Consider the following 21,888-nt stretch of genomic DNA (forward strand, 5'->3'; position numbering starts at 1 on the left):
GTAAAGGTGGGATGCGGGTGGCGCTGTGGGTTAAACCACAGAGCCTAGGGCTTGCCGAACAGAAGGTCGGTGTTTCGAATCCCTGTGACGGGGTGAGCTCCTGTTGCTTGGTCCCAGCTCCTGCCAACCTAGCAGTTCAAAAGCACCTCAAAGTGCAAGTAGATAAATAGGTACCGCTCCAGCGGGAAGGGAAACGGCGCTTCCGTGCGCTGCTCTGGTTTGCCAGAAGCGGCTCTGTCATGCTGGTCACATGGCCTGGAAGCTGTACGCCGGCTCCCTCAGCCAATAACGTGAGATGGGCGCCGCAACCTCAGAGTTGTCCGCGACTGGCCTAATGGTCAGGGGTCCCTTTACCTTTAAGGTAAAGGTAAAGGACCCCTGGATGGTTAAGTCCAGTCAAAGGCGACTATGGGGTTGCAGTGCTCATCTAGCTTTCAGGCTGAGGGAGCCGGCGTTTGTCCACAGACAACTTTCTGGGTCATGTGGCCACCGTGACTAAAGCTCTTCTGGCACAAAGGAACACCATGACGGAAACCAGAGTGCATGGAAATGACGTTTACCTTTCCGCCGCAGCAGTCCCTATTTATCTACTTGCACTGGCGTGCTTTCGAACTGCTATGTTGGCAGGAGCTGGGACACAGCAACAGGAGCTCACCCCGTTGTGGGGATTCGAACTGCCAACCTTCCGATCGACAAGCCCAAGAGGCTTAGTGGTTTAGACCACAGCGCCACCTGCATCCCAGAATTGCACTTGTACCACCTCCAAGGAGACACTGTCCTTGTTAGCTGCTGTCTAGCTGTGGAGTGACTTAGTGGGGTCAGACAGTCTCTGAATCCAGCCCCAAGCAGATTCATGAGGATACAGTAGGTTCTGTAGGTAATTTGTTGCCAAGCTATTTAGGGGCTTGAAAGGAAGTTCCTTAGGGGCTGGAAATGAATGAGTAACCAGTTTTGTTGGTGTGAGATTGGTGTAATACAATCCAGCTGCTGCACACACCCAAGATTTGGGGGATTGCATCTTATACCCATTGAGTGTTTGCCAGCCTCTGTTCACACCAAAGTAGTTTATTTGGGATGTGAATTCGGCAGAGGCCAAATGCACTTGCTCAGTTTTCAGTGCCATTAACTTTTTTTGCAAAGTCTCGAGAGACAGTCCATTTCTATATAGAACAGCAGGTCCTGCTGCTCATTTTTCCTGGTACAATTGACTATGAAAAACCACACTGCACTTGTCTGCATGTATTTCATAGCAATAAATCAGACCTTCAAAATACTGTTTGCCTGCTCGGTAATATTTGGTGACTTACATGAAATCTCTTGGGCCTCTTCCAAGATTCTGGACTTGCTTCTGCAAATGATGATTATTATTTGTATTACTGCTTTAAAAAAACCCAAAAAGACAAAGATAAAAAAACAAAACCTAGCACCCTCTAGTGGAAATATCAAGTACTGCTGAGTTGCTGCAGATCTGGAGGGGTACCCATTTTTTAATTAGACTTGCTGTTGTGTCCATGGTGTGTGTGTGTGTGTGTGTGTGTGTGTGTGTGTGTGTGTGTTATCACACACAAGAAGTAGTTATGGTTCGGTTTTTCTGTGTGTGCATTGGTGCAAGGTTGTCCATGACAAGCAGCCTAAATCTTATGCCAATGTTCTGGAATTGTACAAGACCTGAAGGTGCCAATCCTGTATGTGGCAGCCGTGCTATTCATTGCATGCTATGGAATATCAGAAAAGGAACTGAAAATAAAACCACCACTAGCATAAAGTGGTTTTGCACAACTGCGGTGTGATGTAAAAATTGGGGTTTGGCTTTTGCTGCCCAACTCCCCATGGGACTCTGAGTCCCCTAAGTCCACGATCGGTTAGAGAAGAATGGATGGAGGTAGGATCCAGTGGAAAGCAAGGCAGAGATTTATTTTTCTGTTGCAACAGTGTTCTCTCCCCTCTTTCCAAGCAAAAGGTTTTTGCTTTCTTGAATTGTCCTAGGCATAGCAGCCAACTCCTAGAGGCCTAGGTGCCTTTGCCCCCCCCCCCCATTCAATATTTGAGGAAGCTTCTTTTGCAAAGGGGGAAAGCTCAATTTTTCTAAAGGATCAGCTCAAAGCCGTGCAGCTTTTTTTGCAAATGAGAAAAGCCCCGTTTTTTTTGGGGGGGGGTGTCAGCTCAGAGCTGTGCATCCTTTTTGCAAAGGGGGAAAGCTCCATTTTTTAGGATCAGCTCAAAGTTGCTGAGTTTCCTTGCGAAGGGAAAAAATCCTGTTTTTATGGGGTTCGATTCACAGTTCTGCAGCTTCTCTAGGAAAGGGACCCATTTTTACAGTTTCCAGACAGATAATCTAATCAGCCAGTCATATGTCTCCCTCTGCAGACAACAATTGAGGCCTAGGCAAGGGGCTGGGAGGGGCCAGGAAGGGAGCTAGCTCTCTTATCTCCCTCCCCAATCTCTTGCAATCAGCTGCTAAGCGAGTCCTTTCAACAAGCTCATTCCCTCTTGTTAGCCTTTAAGCTCTTTCTTTCTTTCTTTTTTTAAAAAAACCCCACGATCTGCCTTTAGCCCCTGGGCAATTCAGCTCCAGGGACCACACATTCGCTCCATAAGACGCACAGACACTTATTACGCACAGACACAGACCTCTTATTTTTTAGGAGGAAAAAAGTGTGTCTTATGGAACGAAAAATACGGCACCTTCCAATCTTTCTCCAATGAAAATAGGGACCTCCTATTTCATACCCTGCAACATTTCTCTGATGAAAATAGGGGTGTCCTAAGGGAAAGTGGGATATTCCAGGATCAAATCAGAAACTGGTGTGGCTTCTTTAAATCTGGAACTGTCCCTGGAAAAGGGGGGCACTGGGAGGGTCTGCTCTGCACAGGAAAGCAGTTGTTCTGAGCTATCCTTATAACCAACAGGCTTGCAGTGTTGCTAAACGCACACACACACAAGGACTTCAATCGTTCCCCTCAAACAATTTCCTGTTTTTGCTCAGGAGCACCACGGGGCAGAGATCAAATAATGTGCTTCTCTTTTTCAGAAACAGGGCTTGAGAAACTGTCACGGTATTCTTAGAACAGCCAAAGTCTCATTTGGCTGCACTATAATTAATTGTCAGTAAGATTTCTGCCCCCCTGTGCATATATATTTTAAGTTCTTGACAAGGGCAGGTGGACATTTTCTACAGACTATAGCGCTGCATCAGTGACCCAATGGAAATGTGCGCATTAAAAAGCTCCTATTATCTTTCTGAAATCAAATCACTACCTCGTTTGCCTGTGCCTTGGATGTTTTAAGATAATGAACACTTCCATAGCAACAAAAACCTGATGAGAAAAGATTACTTTGATTTGGACTGTTGCAATGGGGGGGGGGAAGTAATATAAGTTGTTGGAGGGGGCGGAAAGCTGCACTGAGACAACGACATTAAGGTGAGTAGGATTTCTGCCGCCCCCTCTTTCTGCTTGACAATAGTCTTATCTGAAAAGGGAATGCCTTCCGTAGGGAACAGCGGAGCAATGCAAGCAGCAGTTTTCCTTGGGCCAAAGTGGTACATGATGCCGCTTGGGATGTGGCTGGGCACAGAAAAGACTCGGTGCGAGGGGCACATGTCCTAAATGCGCCCCAAATTGATGTGCATTAATTTATATGTGCAGCAGGTTATAAGATGGAGGGAGTCTAGGAGCTCGCGGGCAACACTTTGCAACTTGCTTGGATCCAGTGGAAGCTGGTCCATTAGGGCAGGGCTGTCCAACAGGTAGATCGCTGCCCTGCTAATCTCAGTCTGTGCCTGCCTGCCTGCCTGCCTGCATTATTAAAGCCCAAACAGAGGGTGTCACCGCCTCTTGGGGCTCACTTGTCTTGTGCCGAGAAAGCATGGACTTGTAAAAGGGTAAGAGAGTATTGGGAAATGATCCATAATGAATGGGAAAAGACCTTTAAAAGTACTTTCGCCCCTAAAACCAGAGTCCTTTCTGTTGTGCAATTCAGACTGAAATTCCCAGGTGCCCAAAAAGGTTATTTACTGGTATGTATGCTACTATCGCAGCCCTTGTTTTGTTAGCCCCAAAATGGAAAACGAGTGAGGTCCCAACCAAAGGAGAATGGCAGCTCAAGTTGACAGAATATGCACAAGTTGCAGACTTGACAATATAGAATAAGAGAACAAGAACAACATACGTTTAGAGAAGATTGGAAAAGGTTTATTGAATATATGGGAAATAATTGTGTACATCTGAAAAAAAACTGGCAGCATTTAGATAAATTCAACAGTGTAAATCAGTTTTGATGGATGCAATAATGGAATACTGAATGGTATGGTAAAGGTAAAGGTAAAGGGACCCCTGACCATTAGGTCCAGTCGTGACCAACTCTGGGGTTGCGCGCTCATCTCGCATTATTGGCCGAGGGAGCCAGCGTATAGCTTCCAGGTCATGTGGCCAGCATGACAAAGCATGGCAAACCAGAGCAACACATGGAAATGCCGTTTGCCTTCCCGCTGTTTATCTACTTGCATTTTGATGTGCTTTCGAACTGCTAGGTTGGCAGGAGCTGGGACCAAGCAACGGGAGCTCATCCCGTCACAGGGATTCAAACCGCCAACCTTCTGATCACCAAGCCCTAGGCTCAGTGGTTTAACCACAGCGCCACCTGGGTCCCACTACTGAATGGTATAGTTTTTGTAAAATATGCAGGGATTTATGATATGTAAAATGAACCATGGAAAGAGAAGAAGGGAAAGCATTAATATCTTAGTATTGAGTATTTTTAATTGTAAAACAAATTTTAACAAAAATTATATATACATATATAATAATAATAATTTATTATTTGTACCCCACCCATCCCCCAGCCACTCTGGATAGCTTCCAACAAAATTTTAAAATACATTAAAATGTCACACATTAAAAACTTCCCTGAACAGGGCTGCCTTCAGATGTATATATATATATAATTTTATATAGAGAGAAAGCATGGGCCCAACAATCAGTTTCCCCTCCTTGCCCTGCTCTTTTCCCAGGCAAAACCCACTCTTTAGCTCTAAATCGGAACAAACAGCAATCCGTAGAAAATCATATTGCTTTTGGCTGAGTGCTAAAGAGTGGTTTTCCACAGGGGGGAAGCAGCAGGACAAAAGTGTGGATATATGCCCCTACTTTTCATAGGCGGCTGCATACGCAGTACACCTTCAAAGCACATTCCCCCCCCTCAAAGAATCCTGCGAACTGTAGTTTAAGGGTGCTGGGAATTGTTGCTCTGTGAGTGGTGAACTACAGCTCCCAGGGTTCTTTGGGGTGAGTTGTGTGTTTCGAATGCACTTTAATGGTATAGTAGGCAAATAACCGTGGCCTGCCCTAAGTTCAGATACCTTTCTGGTACAGCTATAGTCCTGTAGTGACCCTTCATTTTAAAAAAAACCCAACAAAGGAACAAATCATTTTTATTTATTTTTTACATTGAACAGAAATTAACCTCAAATATATCTCCGATTCTTTTTAAATGTGGTCTATATGCCCTCGATACCTAATTAAAAAGGTGCCTTTTCCAAGTGTTGGAAAGCCAGGGTCCATGAATGACTTTGATGAATCCTGATATCTTACAGAGACAGAGCTCATTTAAAAACGGATCCTAGTTTTTCATCAGCAGGGGGAAATTTATTACTGTCAGGACATTTTTGGAACTGATAAAACCAGGTCTTGCTCTCTCACCCTGTTGGAGTGTTTGGTTGGCAGAGTTATGCAGTCTTGAATAAGTCATATGCTGCAAGCTACAGGGGCAATCTGTTTGAAATTTAGACACCAGAAATATTTGTTTGCCCATCCAATTAGGCTAATTGTGTCTTCTGCGGTGGATGCTCGCAGTTCCCTTAGTACCATATTCATATTGTTTCGTCTCATTAAGTAGTTTAATTTAATTATTTTCTACTCCACTATTGGCTGCATTCTACGCATAGCCATTTATAAGTTTTCCCAATTAAACAAACACTCTCCACGCCATGGGCATTTTCCTCCTGAAGGTATTAGCCTAAGCCTTGGAACGGCAATGGTTTTGTTTAATTTTGTTTTGTTTATCTCTAATCTAGCAACCTACCAAATATTTAGGGATGCATTAGAACATCTCTTAAGTTATCATAACCAAATTTGCACGATTTGCAGCTTGTGTGGTGGCATGTGTCTGGTGGGGAGGGGAGACGCAGGGGGGGGGAGTTTGGCGCAATGTGGGTGCAAAACAGCAGGAGCACCACATTGCCTCAAGCTCCCCACACCTCCTGCTCTCCTTTGGGGTAAGTGGCAGTGACTTGCTGTATACCAGGAGATAAGTGGAAGCCAGGAGATAAGTGGAGCCATGGGCGTAGCCAATGGGGGAGGCAGTGCCCCTCCCCCATGTCGATCAATAAAACAATAGAAATACTTAACTGACCAATCATGTAGGTTCTGCCTACCCCCAACTTCGTTGGACTGGTCATGTTGTGTGGTTATGCCTGATTATCTTCTTCCAAAGCAACTACTCTACTCCAAACGTAAAAATGGAAAGCGTAGTGCTGGTGGCCAACAAAAGAGGTTTAAAGACTCTCTCAAGGTAAATCTTTAAAAAAATGTATAAACACCAACAACTGGGAAACACTGGCCTGCGAGCGCTCCAATGGGAGAACAGCCTTTACCAAAGGTGTCACCAGGGGCGAACAAAGGCTAACCGACACCCGGGGCGGGGGAAACCGCCGGCTGCGCACATGCGGCGCGATGCATATGTGGTGTCACTACATAGGGCGCATGTGCAGCGTTGCTACGTACAGCGCATGTCCCAGCTCCTGCCAACCTAGCAGTTCAAAAGCACCTCAAAGTGCAAGTAGATAAATAGGTTGTTGCCTTTGCCAGAAGCGGCTTTGTCATGCTGGCCACATGACCTGGAAGCTGTACGCTGGTTCCCTCGGCCAATAATGCGAGATGAGTGCGCAACCCCAGAGTCGGTCACGACTGGACCTAATGGTCAGGGGTCCCTTTACCTTTAGCCTCCTTAAATATTTGGGGGGGAGGGGCTAAAGGGACCTTGGCCCCTAGGAGTTGGCTTCTATGCTACATGCAAAGCATGTGCTCTGCTCCAGTGTGACTGTATATGCTGAACTCACACATCCCAAGCTTGCATTTCATGGCCTTTGGGTTTCACATTTCTCCCCTCCCCCTATTTTACATTTTTCTCCTTCCCTTCCCCCCCCTTTTTTTGCATACACCAGATCTGTCAGAAAGGGGGCTGTGGTCCTAAGAATGCCACACGTCCGGATTTTTTCGGACATTGGAGAAATTTCAAAGGCGGAATTGACACGTGTGTGTGTGTGTGTGTGTGTGTGTGTGTGTGTGTGTGTAGATTCCGAAAGGTGTTGCTTTGTTCTGGATCTTAGGCAAGTCAATCGAAAAATTGAGCGTTTTTGTTAAAATAATAAAATATTAGTAATAATAAATTCCTCAACAACTTTGGGGTTTGTCTAAAAAAAAGTTCAGCAAATTTCAAGTTTCCCTAAGAAAATGTCAACAATTTCGCTGGTTTCCTTTAAAAAAGTTTTGGGGTCTTCCTAAAAAAAAAAAAGGCTCAATCTTGGTCTTCCTGAAAAAGACCCCCTCAATCTTTGGGACTTCCTAAAAAAAAACCTCAGTCTTGGTCTTCCTAAAATCTTCCTTTAAAAAAGTTCAACAACTTTCGGGGCGTCCTGGCTTTTCGAGTGCTGCTCGTTGGTGCCTTAGGAGACCCTCCCCCCCCCGTGCGGAATCCTTGCGTGCTCTCGCCTAGTGACGCAGCTCCGGGTGGCCTCTGCGACTGGCGGAAGGGGAAGGTTGTTCCCACGAGGTCGCGCCGGATTGGCTGGCGGCGGGGGAGGCAGCCCGACTCCCCCTCGCAATGTTGCAAATCGCGCGCCTTTGAAGGGCAGCTGGCCGCTTGTTGCGCAAGGCCAGGCAGGCGGAGCTCGCCGGGGACAGACAGCGGGGCGTCCACCTTTCCCACGCGTGGACGCGAAAGGTAAGCGAGCAAACTGGCGTGCGCTCTTGGAGAGGGTAGCCTGCCTGCCTGCCTATCTGCGACGGAGGGAAAAGCCTGAGCTTTGCCGCTCCTAGGTGCTGTAGGAGGAGATCAGATATATATTTGCAACGGAGGCCTAGGAGCCTCCGGGAATCCCAGCGCCCACGTTGCTGCTGGAGATCCTGCAGCAGCAGCGGGATCTAGAGATCCAGGCTCCTAGAATCGCTTGCCGTAGGCCTCCCGGGGAAAGCCGAGGTGCAGACTTGCATCATTGCACAACCTCTAGTGTGAAGCTGCGTTGCTTTTTTAGTGGAGCTTTCCCCCCCATTTCTGGCAATGCGTAATTGGAGAGCGTCGCGCACTCTTGTCTTTCACATTTGAGCAAGCCTTTAAGTTTCTTTTTTTAAAATTTTTATTAGTTTTCAAAACTAAACTAAGCCTTTAAAGTTTCTAGCTCTCAGTGTGGGAGCCCAAAGATTGCTTCTTCCCAACGGATTAGGCAGAGAGACCCTTTAAAAAGAAAGAAAGAGAGCGCTGCTTCTCTGATTACTCGGCCATATGGGTGCTTTCCTGGGCCAAATAATCCGGGTTGTGTGCTTCGTGGGCGTCTCCCCTCCTCTCCTCCCACCTGAGGCTTCATGCACCTGATGAAGTAGACTTTCTTAGCATCGTGGAGTTGAAAGGGCCCATAGGGTCATCTAGTCCAACCCCCTGCAATGCAGGAATCTTGTGCCCAACGTGGGGCTCGAACCCACAACCCTGAGATTAACCCTCGTGCTCTAGCGACCGAGCTATCCCACAAAAGTTTATATCATTTAAAAAAGGTTTTTAAGTTGCCACAAGCTTGTGTTATTGCTGTTTTTTGCTGCGATAGACTTAAAAGGTTTCTGGACATTTTTAATGTCTTCCTTTTTCATTTTTTAGACCGATTTGCAATGAATGCCGTGAGCAACTGATTCTGCTCCACCCCCCTTTTGTCTCCCTCGCAGCATTCCTCAAGTCTGGAGACTTGAGGAATTTTTAGCCTGAGGGAAAGGTGGCTGTTTCTTTCAAGAGGAGTGGTTAGGTTAGCCTTTTGATGCCAAAAAGGGCAGTGAGTCTTTAAAGCTATGGTTCTTAAAGGGTGTGGCAGGAGAGGATAGCAGGTGTGGGTGGGAAGATTCAAGGGCAATCAAAGAAACATTTAAACACTTCAGTGTAGTATGGTATCAAACAAACTTTTAGCATAGTATCAAAATATTTTTCATAGTATAGTATATTTTTTTTTTATTTTTTGCAGAATATGGATAATTATCTTTTCAAAATGAGAGCAAGAGCATGAAGTGATACTGAGGACAATCCTAGTTGTGTTTGTTACCAATAATAATAAAAAATGGTGTGGCGTGAGCAACTTTTTATTCTGAAAGTGTGGCCCAGAGGAAAAAAAGTTTGAGAACCACTGCTTTAAAGGCTTATGATGCCACCAAAAATACGTTAGCATTTCAAAGCTCCCTGTCTTTAAAGGGCCTACAAGGTGCTAGTCTTCAAGGAACCACAATATTTCTTTATTGTTCACATTTCTACCTTGCTTCTCTGGTTGACTACGTTCATAGGCCCTGGCAAATGTACAGCCTTTGCAACTAGAGACAGATAAGTTTAACAACCTTTTTGCATTCCCCATAGAAAGGCATAAAATATCTTGCTGTTGATATCGGTGGTAATTGGCTTCTACTTATTGGAATATATAAGGACCTTTAAGCTCAGTAATGCGAATAGTTTTACTGAGGGCTTGGTTGTCCTGGTAGCAGTCTTACATGTGTTTGGAATATATTTAAAAGGCAGTGTACGTGTTTTTCTCCTGACTTCAACGGAATAGTGTTTGCAGTGGCATCAGTGAGGAGGGAGGAGGGTTAGGAGTGGTGAAGTTTTCCACTCGGTCTTAGTCATCAAAGAGCAACTACTGTTTGTCGTAGTGACTGGCGAATCGTACAACCGAGACCAAATAGTTGTGAATGTGTGTATGAAACCATTGTTGCTGGTAACTGTAATAGCAAAGATGTTTGCTATTGTACCAAAGCTACAAATATAACAAATTGTTCTCTATGTTTTCCAGTCTGATAGATTGTGGCACTAAGCTCAACAGTTCTCAGTCCACCTTGCGAATGTTGTCAGGCTATGATGAGATGGGCAGTAGATCATACAGTGGTACCTCGGTTTACAACCACAATTGGTTCTGGAAGTCTGTACTTAACCTGAGGTGAACTTTCCCATTGAAAGCAATGGAAAGTGGATTAATCTGTTCCAGATGGGTCCGCAGTGTTTGTAAACCGAGGCGGTTGTAAACCGAGGTATGACTGTATTATAATCAAACCTCTTTCTGCTCAAAACTGGAGCCAGAATCTATTGAAATTTTACAATGCCTGCTGGGTAATTTTACTGTGTTGATATGTATCAATAACAACATGCACTTTGAAAAATTGAAAATTCTCATTCGCCCTTCAGTCTTCGATGAATTTGGTGTGTAAAGCAGAGAGAGTGATGTCGGTTGCAGTTTCAGATTTGTAATGTTTGGGTTTTTGCTTCCTGTGGAATAGCGCTTGTTTCAAAGGAAACCACCAAGGTTACTAAAGGGGTAACTAAAACTTAAGTCCTAGGCACACTTAAATGTTAGTAAACCTTACTGAACTGAATGAGATTTACTTCCAAGTAGAAGCAAGCTCTGCAAAACAATTTTTGGACTGCAGTATGGATACCTTCAGGGCTGCATCTCAATTCTCATTTTTATAATGTAAAGAGAAGGCCAGAATTTCATATTGCATTTGACAACGTAAGAAAATGTACATGGTGTGGGTCATGTTGAAGGATGGAGGCATAAATACTTAAATAAAACCAATAAATGTGGAATTTGGCAAGTGTTGACTGTTGTAGGATTGTTGTTGTTTAGTCATTTAGTCGTGTCTGACTCTTCATGACCCCATGGACCAGAGCACGCCAGGCACTCCTTTCTTCCACTGCCTCCTGCAGTTTGGTCAGACTCATGTTGGTAGCTTCGAGAACACTGTCCAACCATCTCGTCCTCTGTCGTCCCCTTCTCCTTGTGCCCTCCATCTTTCCCAACATCAGGGTCTTTTCCAGGGAGTCTTCTCTTCTCATGAGGTGGCCAAAGTATTGGAGCCTCAGCTTCAGGATCTGTCCTTCCAGTGAGCACTCAGGGCTGATTTCCTTAAGAATGGATAGGTTTGATCTTCTTGCAGTCCATGGGACTCTCAAGAGTCTCCTCCAGCACCATAATTCAAAAGCATAAATTCTTCGGTGATCAGCCTTCTTTATGGTCCAGCTCTCACTTCCATACATCACTACTGGGAAAACCATAGCTTTAACTCTACAGTCATACCTCGACATCCGAACGCTTCAACTTCCGAAGGTTTTGACTTCCGAAGTTGACAACCCCCGGAAGTCCTTTCGCCGCTCACGCCCGGTGCGTGCGTTCTGCGCATGTGCCGTAGCGCAAAATCGCACTTTGCACATGCACGTAGCAGCGCTTCGACATCTGAAGACATCGGCTTACGAAGACGGCCGTGGAACGGATCGTCTTCGTAAGTCGAGGTACCACTATACGGACCTTTGTCGGCAAGGTGATGTCTCTGCTTTTTAAAATGCTGTCTAGGTTTGTCATTGCTTTTCTCCCAAGAAGCAGGCGTTTTTTAATTTTGTGACTGCTGTCACCATCTGCAGTGATCATGGAACCCAAGAAGGTTGGCAATTGCCAACCTTCACACCGCGTATCGTTCATCCTTCCTCTTAGTGTGAGAACCATAAATCTATTCTCGCATCCATAGTTTTGGAATTAAAAGTCAGAAGGGACTAGTTGATGATTTAGGCCAAGTTTTTCTCATTCATTCTGCACTGATTACACTGCTTAGAATTCTTGGATTCCTTGATTGAATTTCAGATACAGATGCTACTTTTGACTGTTACCAGATTGCTTCACTTGTAACAATTTTCAGTTCATGTTTTCATTAGTAAGGAATACAACATTCAAGGTTTTTCCCCCTCTTAAAAAGTTGGAAACGTTTGCAGTTAATTGGCAATGTGCAGTTATGACTTCTGCATTGCACCTTGTGTTAAAAACTAACTAGTTTTACAGCAGATTTCTAAGGAGACCAGGTTTTTTTGTTGTTGGGGGCAGGAGGATGGATGGACACATAATGGCTGTTTCTGAACACCTTTATGTTGCATCTCCTTATTACTTTGTCTTTGCTTGCTGTTAGGCTTTTAATCATGCTTCGAGCATTCAAACGCACAGGTGGTAGTTTTGAGCGACACCTGTCAAGGTGGCAGCATTATCATAAATCTGTCCTGGCAATCAGAAGAGAGGACGTCAATGCCTGGGAAAGAAGAGCCCCGTTAGCCCCACGGCACGTCAAACTTTTAACCAACCTGGGCTACAAAGTTCTGGTGCAACCGTCCAATCGAAGGTCCATCCACGAAAAAGTAAGTGCTGAGATTTTTGTTGTTGATCCTGAGGGTAGGAGCGGTGTACAGTTTGTTTCTTGTGCACATCTAATCAAAATTATTGGGCCCTTGGTGTTATAATGCCCATAGTGGTTTTATGGGTGTTGATGAAGCCTCTTGGCAGCGATTGGCTCAACTGCTCTGATGTCACAGAGGGACTGAGCAAGCTACAAAGTTTGCTGTTGCTGTTTGAGCTGCCTTGTTTTCTGGAGTGGGGCAGAGCGGGGCCCAGAAGGCCCTAGAGAAGGAGAGGTTGAAAAAGCAAACACAAGGGACTTGCTAAAGAGGTGGCAGGCACCAGACAAGTTTGTAGAACTGGGTAGCACCTAGGAAAAGAGGGCTGGAAGGAGGAGTGTTTATTTCTAATACCTCGTATTGAGCCAATTTGAGTTTAAATTTAAATGGATAAAATTAAATAATAGTGAATTATTATTATTTTTCATTTTTTTGAGATATAATTGAGGGGTAGCAGTATAAGAGAATAGTAATTAAAGAATCTGAGATAAGTGGAAGTCTAATGTGGGAGGAGAAGATATAGGGGAAGGATTAAAATAAACAAGGTAAATAAGGGAATTAGGAATATAGTGGAAGCGTATGCTGATCTCATGATTTCGGACATGATTGAATAATTGAATAAGTGTTTATTTTTCTTTGCTGATTGTATTGTCTTTATTTATTATGTTTATGATTATTATAATTATCATTTACATTATATTATTTGTAGTAGAAGCTATACGGTATTATTTTATGTTTTATTATGGTTATTATTTATATATGATTTTGTATATTATGTTTTTTATATTATTGTTTGGCTTTTTTGTATGTCATTTCTATATTTTTTTGGTGTTTTGTTTTTGTTTTTGTGTGTGAATGTATTTTAATTTAAATTCCAATAAAGTTAAATTAAAAAAAATTAAAAAAAGGAAGGAGGAGTGTGTGAATGAATGACAGGAAGAGATGGGGCAGCGAGGAAGGAGCTGCAGATGAATGAGCGGAAGATGGAAGAATTGGAACCAGCAGAGGGGGGACGGAGGCTGAGGTTGACACAGTGGTGACTTCAGTGGGGGGTCCGCAGAATGGGCAAACCCCAACAGGGCCAGCACCCCCCCCCCAAAATAAAGTAAATGAAGTAAAACGGCACCTGAACTCCTCCCATAATAAGTCCATCAAGCTGAGAGTCTAAAATTACTTTAACAGCCCCACTGAGTTCGCATAGAGATTTATGGAATCAATATTGTGGTGGCCTATGGCTTTGAACAGTTAAGATTCATTTGCATATGAACCCACAAGCTACATCTTCGGCTGAAAGCCTCCCCTCTTTCTGATATGAAAAGAGCAATCCTTGTGTACTGCCATTTTGCTCTGGCACCGAGTGTGTGGTTTCATTTAGAACTGGCCCCGAGTGGATAACCAGTATAGAAATAAGGCTCACCTTCCAGAATGGCATCTACTGGGCTGTCTCAATATTTTCTGCCTTTGTTCAGTTTGGCTCGAGACGTCAATTCCTCTCCAATGCTTTGTTTGCAGGACTATGTTAAAGCTGGCGGTATTATACAGGAAGACATTTCGGAGGCCTGCCTGATTGTGGGCGTGAAGAGACCACCGGAGGATAAACTAATTCCCAACAAGAACTATGCATTCTTCTCTCATACTATTAAAGCTCAGGAGGCAAATATGCCCTTGTTGGATGAGATCCTGAGCAAGGTAACATTTCAGTTACCGAAGATTGCTAATTATTATTATAATATGGTGAAATGGTCAGTTCGGCAGGGTGAGAGGTTTTGCAAAGTGCAATATTGGGTTTCCACGATGCGGCAATGAATTAATGGCAGTGTGTTTTAGTAGCATAAAAGGCAAAACAAACATCATTGAACTCAGAGTAGACCCATTGGAATAAATGGACTCAAGGCACATTTTCCCTGGTCTAACCCCCTACTGAGATGAATGGAAGTGGCTGGAAGGCTTATCTTTGCCCCTTTTTATTTAGAAATCCCATTTATCTCATAGGAGACATTCCCAAAGCATTGCTTTATAAAAGAATTGAAGCGACTTCCTTTACATGCATCTTTCTATAAATGGCAGGGGTTGCTGGGATTTGATTTTGATTTTTTAGTGTACTCGGATGAGTGGAGCCTGAGAACAAATGTATATATGGTGTGTTGTACTTGCAGAACATTCGACTGATAGATTACGAGAAGATGGTGGATCATAGAGGAGTGCGAGTTGTAGCCTTCGGAAAGTGGGCTGGCGTTGCAGGTATCTAAAGCAAATATTAATACAGTGGAACCTTGGTTTATGAACACCTCGGTTTATGAATTTTCGGTTTATGAACACCGTGGACCCATCTGGAACGGATTAATTCATTTTCCATTACTTTCAGTGGGAAAGTTCGCTTCAGTTTATGAACGCTTCAGTTTATGAACAGACTTCCGGAACCAATTACACCCATGCTTCAGTTTATGAACGCTTCAGTTTAAGTACTCCGTGGACCCGTCTGGAACGGATTAATCCACTTTCCATTACTTTCAATGGGAAAGTTCGCTTCAGTTTATGAACGCTTCAGTTTAAGTACTCTGCGGACCGTCTGGAACGGATTAATCCACTTTCCATTACTTTCAATGGAAAAGTTCGCTTCAGTTTATGAACGCTTCAGTTTATGAACAGACTTCCAGAACCAATTGTGTTCATAAACCGAGGTACCACTGTACTGTGTTTTGGCCATTTTCAACCAGAAGGGAACTCCATGCCTTTGCACTTGCTAGCTTTTATTTATTTATTTAATTTACTCATTCGCTATAAAAGCATTAACACACTGCTTAATGTTATAAAGAAAACCAATCTCTAAACAGTTATTAGTGAGCATGGGATTGGGGAGGAGGGATGCTTCACCTATGCCACCTTCGAGATTTTTGCATTTTATTTTATTTATTTTATTTTTATTTATTTTTATTTTTTTACTTTTCAGGTTTATACGTTTCACTAATTTTACAATCCTTTTTGCATTTCAAAACTTTACTTCCTTCTCTGTCTTTCTGTGGTTCCTTAAATTTATTTTTAATATCTTCTGCATATCCAAATTAATTTATTTGCTCATTTATTCATCTTCTTTAAATATATACTCTTATGAAACTGCAGGTTATTACAATAATCCTGCCCATGTTCCTATCTGTTTACAATTTATCTGTAATTATTCAATGAACCATTTCCACTCCTTTATAAAAAGTTATCTTGATTGCTTAGTCTTCTGGTAAGTTTTGCCATTTCTGCATATTCCATAAGTTTTTTTTAATCCATTATCTGTCTATGTATTTCAAAACCAAATCAGTAATTTTCGATATAACTGTAAAAACTACTCTGAAATTTTTATTATTCCAAGAATGAAACCTTTACCGGGGTTGTAAATATTAAGATTATACCAGCAAGAACGAGTCTTTCTGTAAAAAAATGATTTAAATCAAGTCTTACTGACTAATGATTTCAATCGCGATTTCAATCGATTTGATTCAAATCAAATCCACCCTGGCCCTGGGTGACTCTGTTGGGTTCATGGTGGGTTTTCCACCTGGCCCAGGAACTTGGAGCAAATGGTCTGTTAGTCGCTTTGAGGCATTGTGACTCTAGAACCCCCTTTAAATTTCCTTACTTCTCTCACCAGTTTGACTCTGTTGCAGCATTTAATAACTGTGTGTACTGAACTAACTGTGTATTTTGTAATTCTGACCCAGGTATGATCAACATTTTACATGGAATGGGATTGCGATTTCTTGCCCTGGGGCATCATACTCCTTTTATGGTAAGGAGATTAGATAGATAGATAGATGTAAAGGTAAAGTAAAGGTACCCTTGACCATTAGGTCCAGTCGCAGACCCGCCGGAGCGGTACCCATTTATCTACTTGCACTTGACGTGCTTTCAAACTGCTAGGTGGGCAGGAGCTGGGACCGAGCAACGGGAGCTCACCCCATCGCGGGGACTCGAACCACCGACCTTCTGATCGGCAAGCCCTAGGCTCTGTGGTTTAGACCACAGCGCCACCCACATCCCATATATGTGTGTGTGTATTACTGGGGGAACATGGGGCTGGGGGGAGGTGGGATGGGTAGATTTTCGTTAATTTGTCCCAAAGGCCTATTGACTCCCATCAACATCATCATCATTTTGTTATTTATACCGCGCCCATCTGGCTGGGTTTCCCCAGCCACTTTGGGTGGCTCCCAACAGAACACTAAAAGCAGAATAAAGCTTCAAACATTAAAAACTTCCCTAAACAGGGCTGCCTTCAGGTGTCTTCTAAAAGCCAGATAGTTGTTCATTTCCTTGACATCTGGTGGAAGGGCGTTCCACAGGGTAACCTCACACCTCACAGTGAGGGAACCGCCAGAAGGCCCTCGGAGCTGGACCTTGATGTCTGGGCTGAACGATTGGGGTGGAGACGCTCATTTGGGTATACTGGGCCGAGGCCATTTAGGGCTTTAAAGGTCAGCACCAACACTCTGAATTGTGCTCGGAAACGTACTGGCAGCCAATGTAGGTCTTTCAGGACCGGTGTAATATGGTCTCGGCGGCCTCTCCCAGTCACCAGTCACTGACATTAATCTCTTCCTGGTTTCAGCACATTGGTATGGCCCACAACTACAGAAACAGTAGCCAGGCTGTCCAAGCAGTCCGCGATGCTGGTTACGAAATTTCCCTAGGCTTGATGCCAAAGTCTATTGGACCCATAACATTTGTGTTTACAGGCACAGGCAACGTGTCTAAGGTAAGGCACCCTTCAAATGCATAGCACTAGTACATTTTCTCATTGCAACCAGAGTATTGGCTTGTTGTAGTACATACTGTATAAGGCCTGTTCATATCTTTCAATAAAGCTATAGGCCCCCTTTACTGCATTTCTGTTCCTTCCATACAGGAGTAATGAGATGCACACATAAAGTGTCCCATGTGATGGCTGGAACATAGGAAGCTGCCTTATATTGGGTCAGATCATTGGCCCAAGTCAGTGTTCAAAATTAGCCAGGCGCCAGGCGCGTTTTGCTACTGGCGTGGGTCCTGTTGCGACCACAGTGAGATTTCTGGGCGCCAGGTTGGCAACTGGGCTTTACTCCACAGTTGATGCAATTTTCATTTCCACTGCGTGTGCTTCTCCTTCTTGCGTATTGGGATGAGTGAATTGTTGTAAGAGCAAGCTGCAGTCAAGCAATATTGTTGAGATCAAAGAATCATAGTATTGTAGCATGGGAAGGGACCCCAAGGGTCATAGACAGATAGACATTTCGTTGTCGGGATGCAAGATGGCATTTGGTGCCTAGCTTATATGCCTGAGTTTCTAACACTGGTCCCAAGTCCGTGTCTAAGTCAGATCATTGATCATTGCATGGACTGACAGCAACTAGGAGTCTTGCTGGCCTATATGGAGATGCCAGGGATTGAAGCCTGTGACCTTTTGTCCAAGGCATTTGTTCTTCCACTGAACCTGAGCCCCTTAAAATAGTAGGATGAACATGATTTGTGGGTCTCTAGCTGTGTTTATGCTGCCACTGCTGTTTGATTTCAGCCCTTGAGGAGCACCCAACCATCTGGAGAAGGTGCAAAGGGTGGAAGAGTTGGATGGTTGAAGGTCTAGGCAACAAGTATACATTTTTGAATAATATGGTAGAAACTTGGACAAAAGCAGACAGGAGGAGATTCCTGAGGTCGTACACTGAATGCTGTGGCAGTGCAAGAATTTGAACTCCAGTCTTCCTGGTTTAAATCCAGAACCATACACAGGCACAGTAATGTGTGCAGGACAGTCCTTGGCAGAAGAGTTGTTCCTAGAACTTCCCAATTCCTTGCATTTTTTTTATTTTTTATTTTTGGAAAATCTAACCTATCAGCCTTACTTTTATCTACAGGGTGCCCAAGAAATGTTCAATGCCCTCCCTTGTGAGTTTGTGGAGCCCCACGAGCTGAAGGAGGTCTCTCGAACTGGAGGTAGGGCATTCTGGGGTGGGCTTCAGAAGCTCTGCGGGGGTACGTTGTTTCTCTTTTATTTACTGTGCTCCTCTCCACAGACCTCAGAAAAGTCTATGGGACGGTGTTGAGTCGACACCACCACCTCGTAAGGAAGAGCGATGGCGTGTATGACCCCGTGGACTACGACAAGCACCCAGAACACTACACCTCTCGTTTCAACACGGATGTGAGTACACCTCTCCCATTATTTTGCCCCGAAGTCTTCCAAATGAGTCAGACTCTGCCCTATAGTTACCATGACCTCTGTTACCTATGGCACCCACTTTCCTGTCAGTGTAACTCATGTGACCAATGTGCTTTTTCTCAAAAAAGAAAGAATTAAGCTGGTGATTGTCATATATATAATTTTTTCTGTTTTACAATTTAGAATATGCATTTAAACATCCTTTAAATATCAGTGACTTCCCTTCTCTTTCCGTGGTTCATTTTGCATATCATAAATCCCTCCAAATTTTACAAAAACTAAACCATTCATTATTCCATTATTACAGCCATCAAAACTTACTTACACTGTTGAATTTATCTTAATGCTGCCCAGGTTTTCAAATGTGCACAATTGCCCCCCCATATATTCAATAAACATTTCCCAGTCTTCTTTAAACGTATGTTCTTCTTGTTCTCTTATTGCATATGTTAAGTCTGCAAGCTGTGCATATTCTGTCAGCTTAAAGTTCCCATTCTTCAGTTGGGACCTCACTCGTTTTCCATTTTAAGCTGATGATTGTCTAGATGCCTGTTGCATCCAGAGAACCGCCTGGTTCCATGACCAGATGATAAAGTGAGGCATACTGTCAGCATCAAGGATTTGCATCACATAGTTACTGAATCACATAGTTAACTATTTGGATCAAGGTGTTGGGTCCTTACAGGGTAAGGAGAAATTGCAGCTTTGTTTTACAGATTGCACCTTACGCTACTTGCGTGATCAATGGGATCTACTGGGAGCAGCATACTCCGCGACTGCTAAGCAGGCAGGATGCCCAGCGACTTCTGGCTCCTCTGCGACCTGCTGCTGCTGCTACTGAGGGTTGTCCGCAATTGCCACACAAGTAAGAAGCTTGTATTTGGTGATAGCGGGAATGAATTAAATCGGTGCTGGGGACCCTCTGTTTCATTTTTCTTTTGAGGACTGCATTTGCTCAGAGGCAATCTTACAGGGACTGAAACTAGAAGTGGACGGGGCCAGAGCTAAAAATTAGACTTGGCTTAAAGTTTGCTCTGTCATGGAATTCAATACTACTACTACTACTACTACTACTAATAATAATAATAATAATAATAATAATTTATTTATACCCTGCCCATCTGGTTGGGTTTCCCCAGCCACTCTGGGCGGCTTCCAACTGAATATTAAAAACAGTACAGCATCAAACATTAAAAACTTCCCTAAACAGGGCTGCCTTCAGATCTCTTCTAAAAGTCAAATAATTGTTTATTTCCTTGACATCTGAAGGGAGGGCGTTCCACAGGGTGGGTGCCACCACCGAGAAGGCCCTCTGCCTGGTTCCCTGTAACTTCATTTCTCGCAGAGAAGTTCAGAAGATGTTCCTTGCTTGGGATGCCATTTGGCCCGGACCAGAGTTTCCCAAACCTGGTTCTCCAGCTGTTTTTTGGACTATAATTCCCATCATCCCTCGCAACTGGTCTTGCTAACTAGGGATTGATGGGAGTTGTAGTCCAAAAACAGCCAGAGAACCAAATTTAGGAAACCCTGGTCTAGAACCATCCCTTGTTTGAAATCTTTACTAAGGTTCCCTGGGGAGAGTATTTTGTTGAGTACTAATGGCAGACTAAATCTGTCTTGTTCAGCTGTTGATTTCTTCTGACACTGTTGATGGCAGTGCACTTGGGAGTTGTATCTTCAAGACTTTAAAAAACTGAAAATCATTTATTGCCTTTGTGGCTGTTGTTTCTTTTAATAGACTTGTTACAATATGCGACATCTCTGCAGACACTGGAGGGTCTATAGAATTTATGACGGAATGTACGACAATAGACAGCCCCTTCTGCATGTATGATGCCGATCAGCATATTATCCACGACAGGTGAGAGGGTCTTCCTAAATTGCCTTTTGTGTTGAAAAGCTCAGTTTTAAAGCAACACACAGTTATTTCGTAGTTTCTCGTTTAATTGTGATGGATACAGTTGAGGTGTCTCCAAGCATGCACGGGCTTGGATCTTGGAGGTTAAGGAGCTTAACAAAATGCACGAGAGGGAGATTCTTGCATTCCTACTTAGTTCAGGAAGGTCACTCACAAAAAAAGCTACTTCGGAAGGTTGGTGGCCTTCCTGAACGATATTTGACTCTTGGTGGGGAGAAGTGGAACTGCCTCTGAAGACAGTTCGGAAACTTCAGCTGGTGCAGAATTCGGCCGCCAGGTTGTGCACCGAGCCAAGATGGTTTGAGCATGTAAAACCAATCCTGGCCAGAACGTACTGGCTGCCAGTTAGTTTCTGGGCCCAATACAAAGTTCTGGTTTTGACCTATAAAGCCTTAAATGGGTGTGGGCCACAATAGCACAAAAACTGCCTCTCCCCATAGGAAACTTCTTAGACCCTGCAGTCATCATCTGAAACCCTTCTTCATGTGTCTCCTCCAGGAGGGGAGCAAGGAGCCTTTTCTGCAAGTGGCTCCCCACTTGTAGCATGCTCCCCCCCCCCACAGAGAGGCTTGCCTTTCTATCATATCTTTAGGCGCCAGGCAAAAAGATTTGTGTAAAAAAACCAAACAACTTTTAAAAATGTTTTTTTTTTAAAAAAAAGAGAGAAATAGTGCACAAAGCTTTTGTTGCCTGGAATCAAACTTCTGTCTCTTCTAGTGTGGAGGGATCAGGGATTTTGATGTGTTCCATTGACAACCTGCCAGCTCAGCTTCCTATAGAATCAACAGAATGCTTTGGAGACATGCTTTTCCCTTACATTGAAGAGATGGTGAGTGGGGAACTTGTTTTCATTTTGAGTGTTTAAGCGTTTGTGTGTTGGGGAGCTTCTGGCCTGCCCCACGGGTAGGAAATCTGCTGTAAAACTCAACTGGCAGAAATGAAGTGTTTCTTAGAAACTAATTCAGGCTACACAAGGTAGAAACTTCTCAAATAACTGTCTTTTGTGGAACCTTTCCCCCTCCTCCTCTGAAACCTATGGCTACTAAATGCAGGTGACACGGAAAGTTGCACAGACCTTTCTTAAAAGAGCCGTTCCAATAAATGTATTTATCCATTTTGATGAATAGGATTTTGATTCTTTACAGTACAGTGGTACCTCTACTTACGAATAACTCTACTTACGAATGGAGCTCCGTCCGCCATCTTGGATGCAGTTTAGATAGGATTTTTTCTACTTACGAATTTTTAGATAGGGTTGCTTCTACTTAGGAATTT

At 43.7% G+C, this 21,888-nt stretch overlaps 1 protein-coding gene across 1 annotated transcript in view; it reads left to right on the plus strand.

Moving 5' to 3' along the window:
• The first annotated feature begins 7,874 nt into the window (after positions 1 to 7,874).
• AASS (aminoadipate-semialdehyde synthase) overlaps positions 7,875 to 21,888 on the plus strand; it is a 44,626-nt gene continuing 30,612 nt past the window's right edge. Inside the window, exons 1-11 of the mRNA XM_035127117.2 lie at positions 7,875 to 8,002; positions 12,253 to 12,475; positions 14,024 to 14,200; positions 14,668 to 14,752; positions 16,222 to 16,289; positions 17,109 to 17,255; positions 18,391 to 18,469; positions 18,550 to 18,677; positions 19,412 to 19,560; positions 20,434 to 20,556; positions 21,331 to 21,442. Coding sequence (XP_034983008.1) covers positions 12,263 to 12,475; positions 14,024 to 14,200; positions 14,668 to 14,752; positions 16,222 to 16,289; positions 17,109 to 17,255; positions 18,391 to 18,469; positions 18,550 to 18,677; positions 19,412 to 19,560; positions 20,434 to 20,556; positions 21,331 to 21,442 — 1,281 coding nt within the window. The 5' untranslated portion in view covers positions 7,875 to 8,002; positions 12,253 to 12,262. The remainder of the gene's footprint in view (positions 8,003 to 12,252; positions 12,476 to 14,023; positions 14,201 to 14,667; positions 14,753 to 16,221; positions 16,290 to 17,108; positions 17,256 to 18,390; positions 18,470 to 18,549; positions 18,678 to 19,411; positions 19,561 to 20,433; positions 20,557 to 21,330; positions 21,443 to 21,888) is intronic.

Source organism: Zootoca vivipara, chromosome 10, assembly GCF_963506605.1.
Source record: "Zootoca vivipara chromosome 10, rZooViv1.1, whole genome shotgun sequence".
NCBI classification, from domain to species: domain Eukaryota; kingdom Metazoa; phylum Chordata; class Lepidosauria; order Squamata; family Lacertidae; genus Zootoca; species Zootoca vivipara.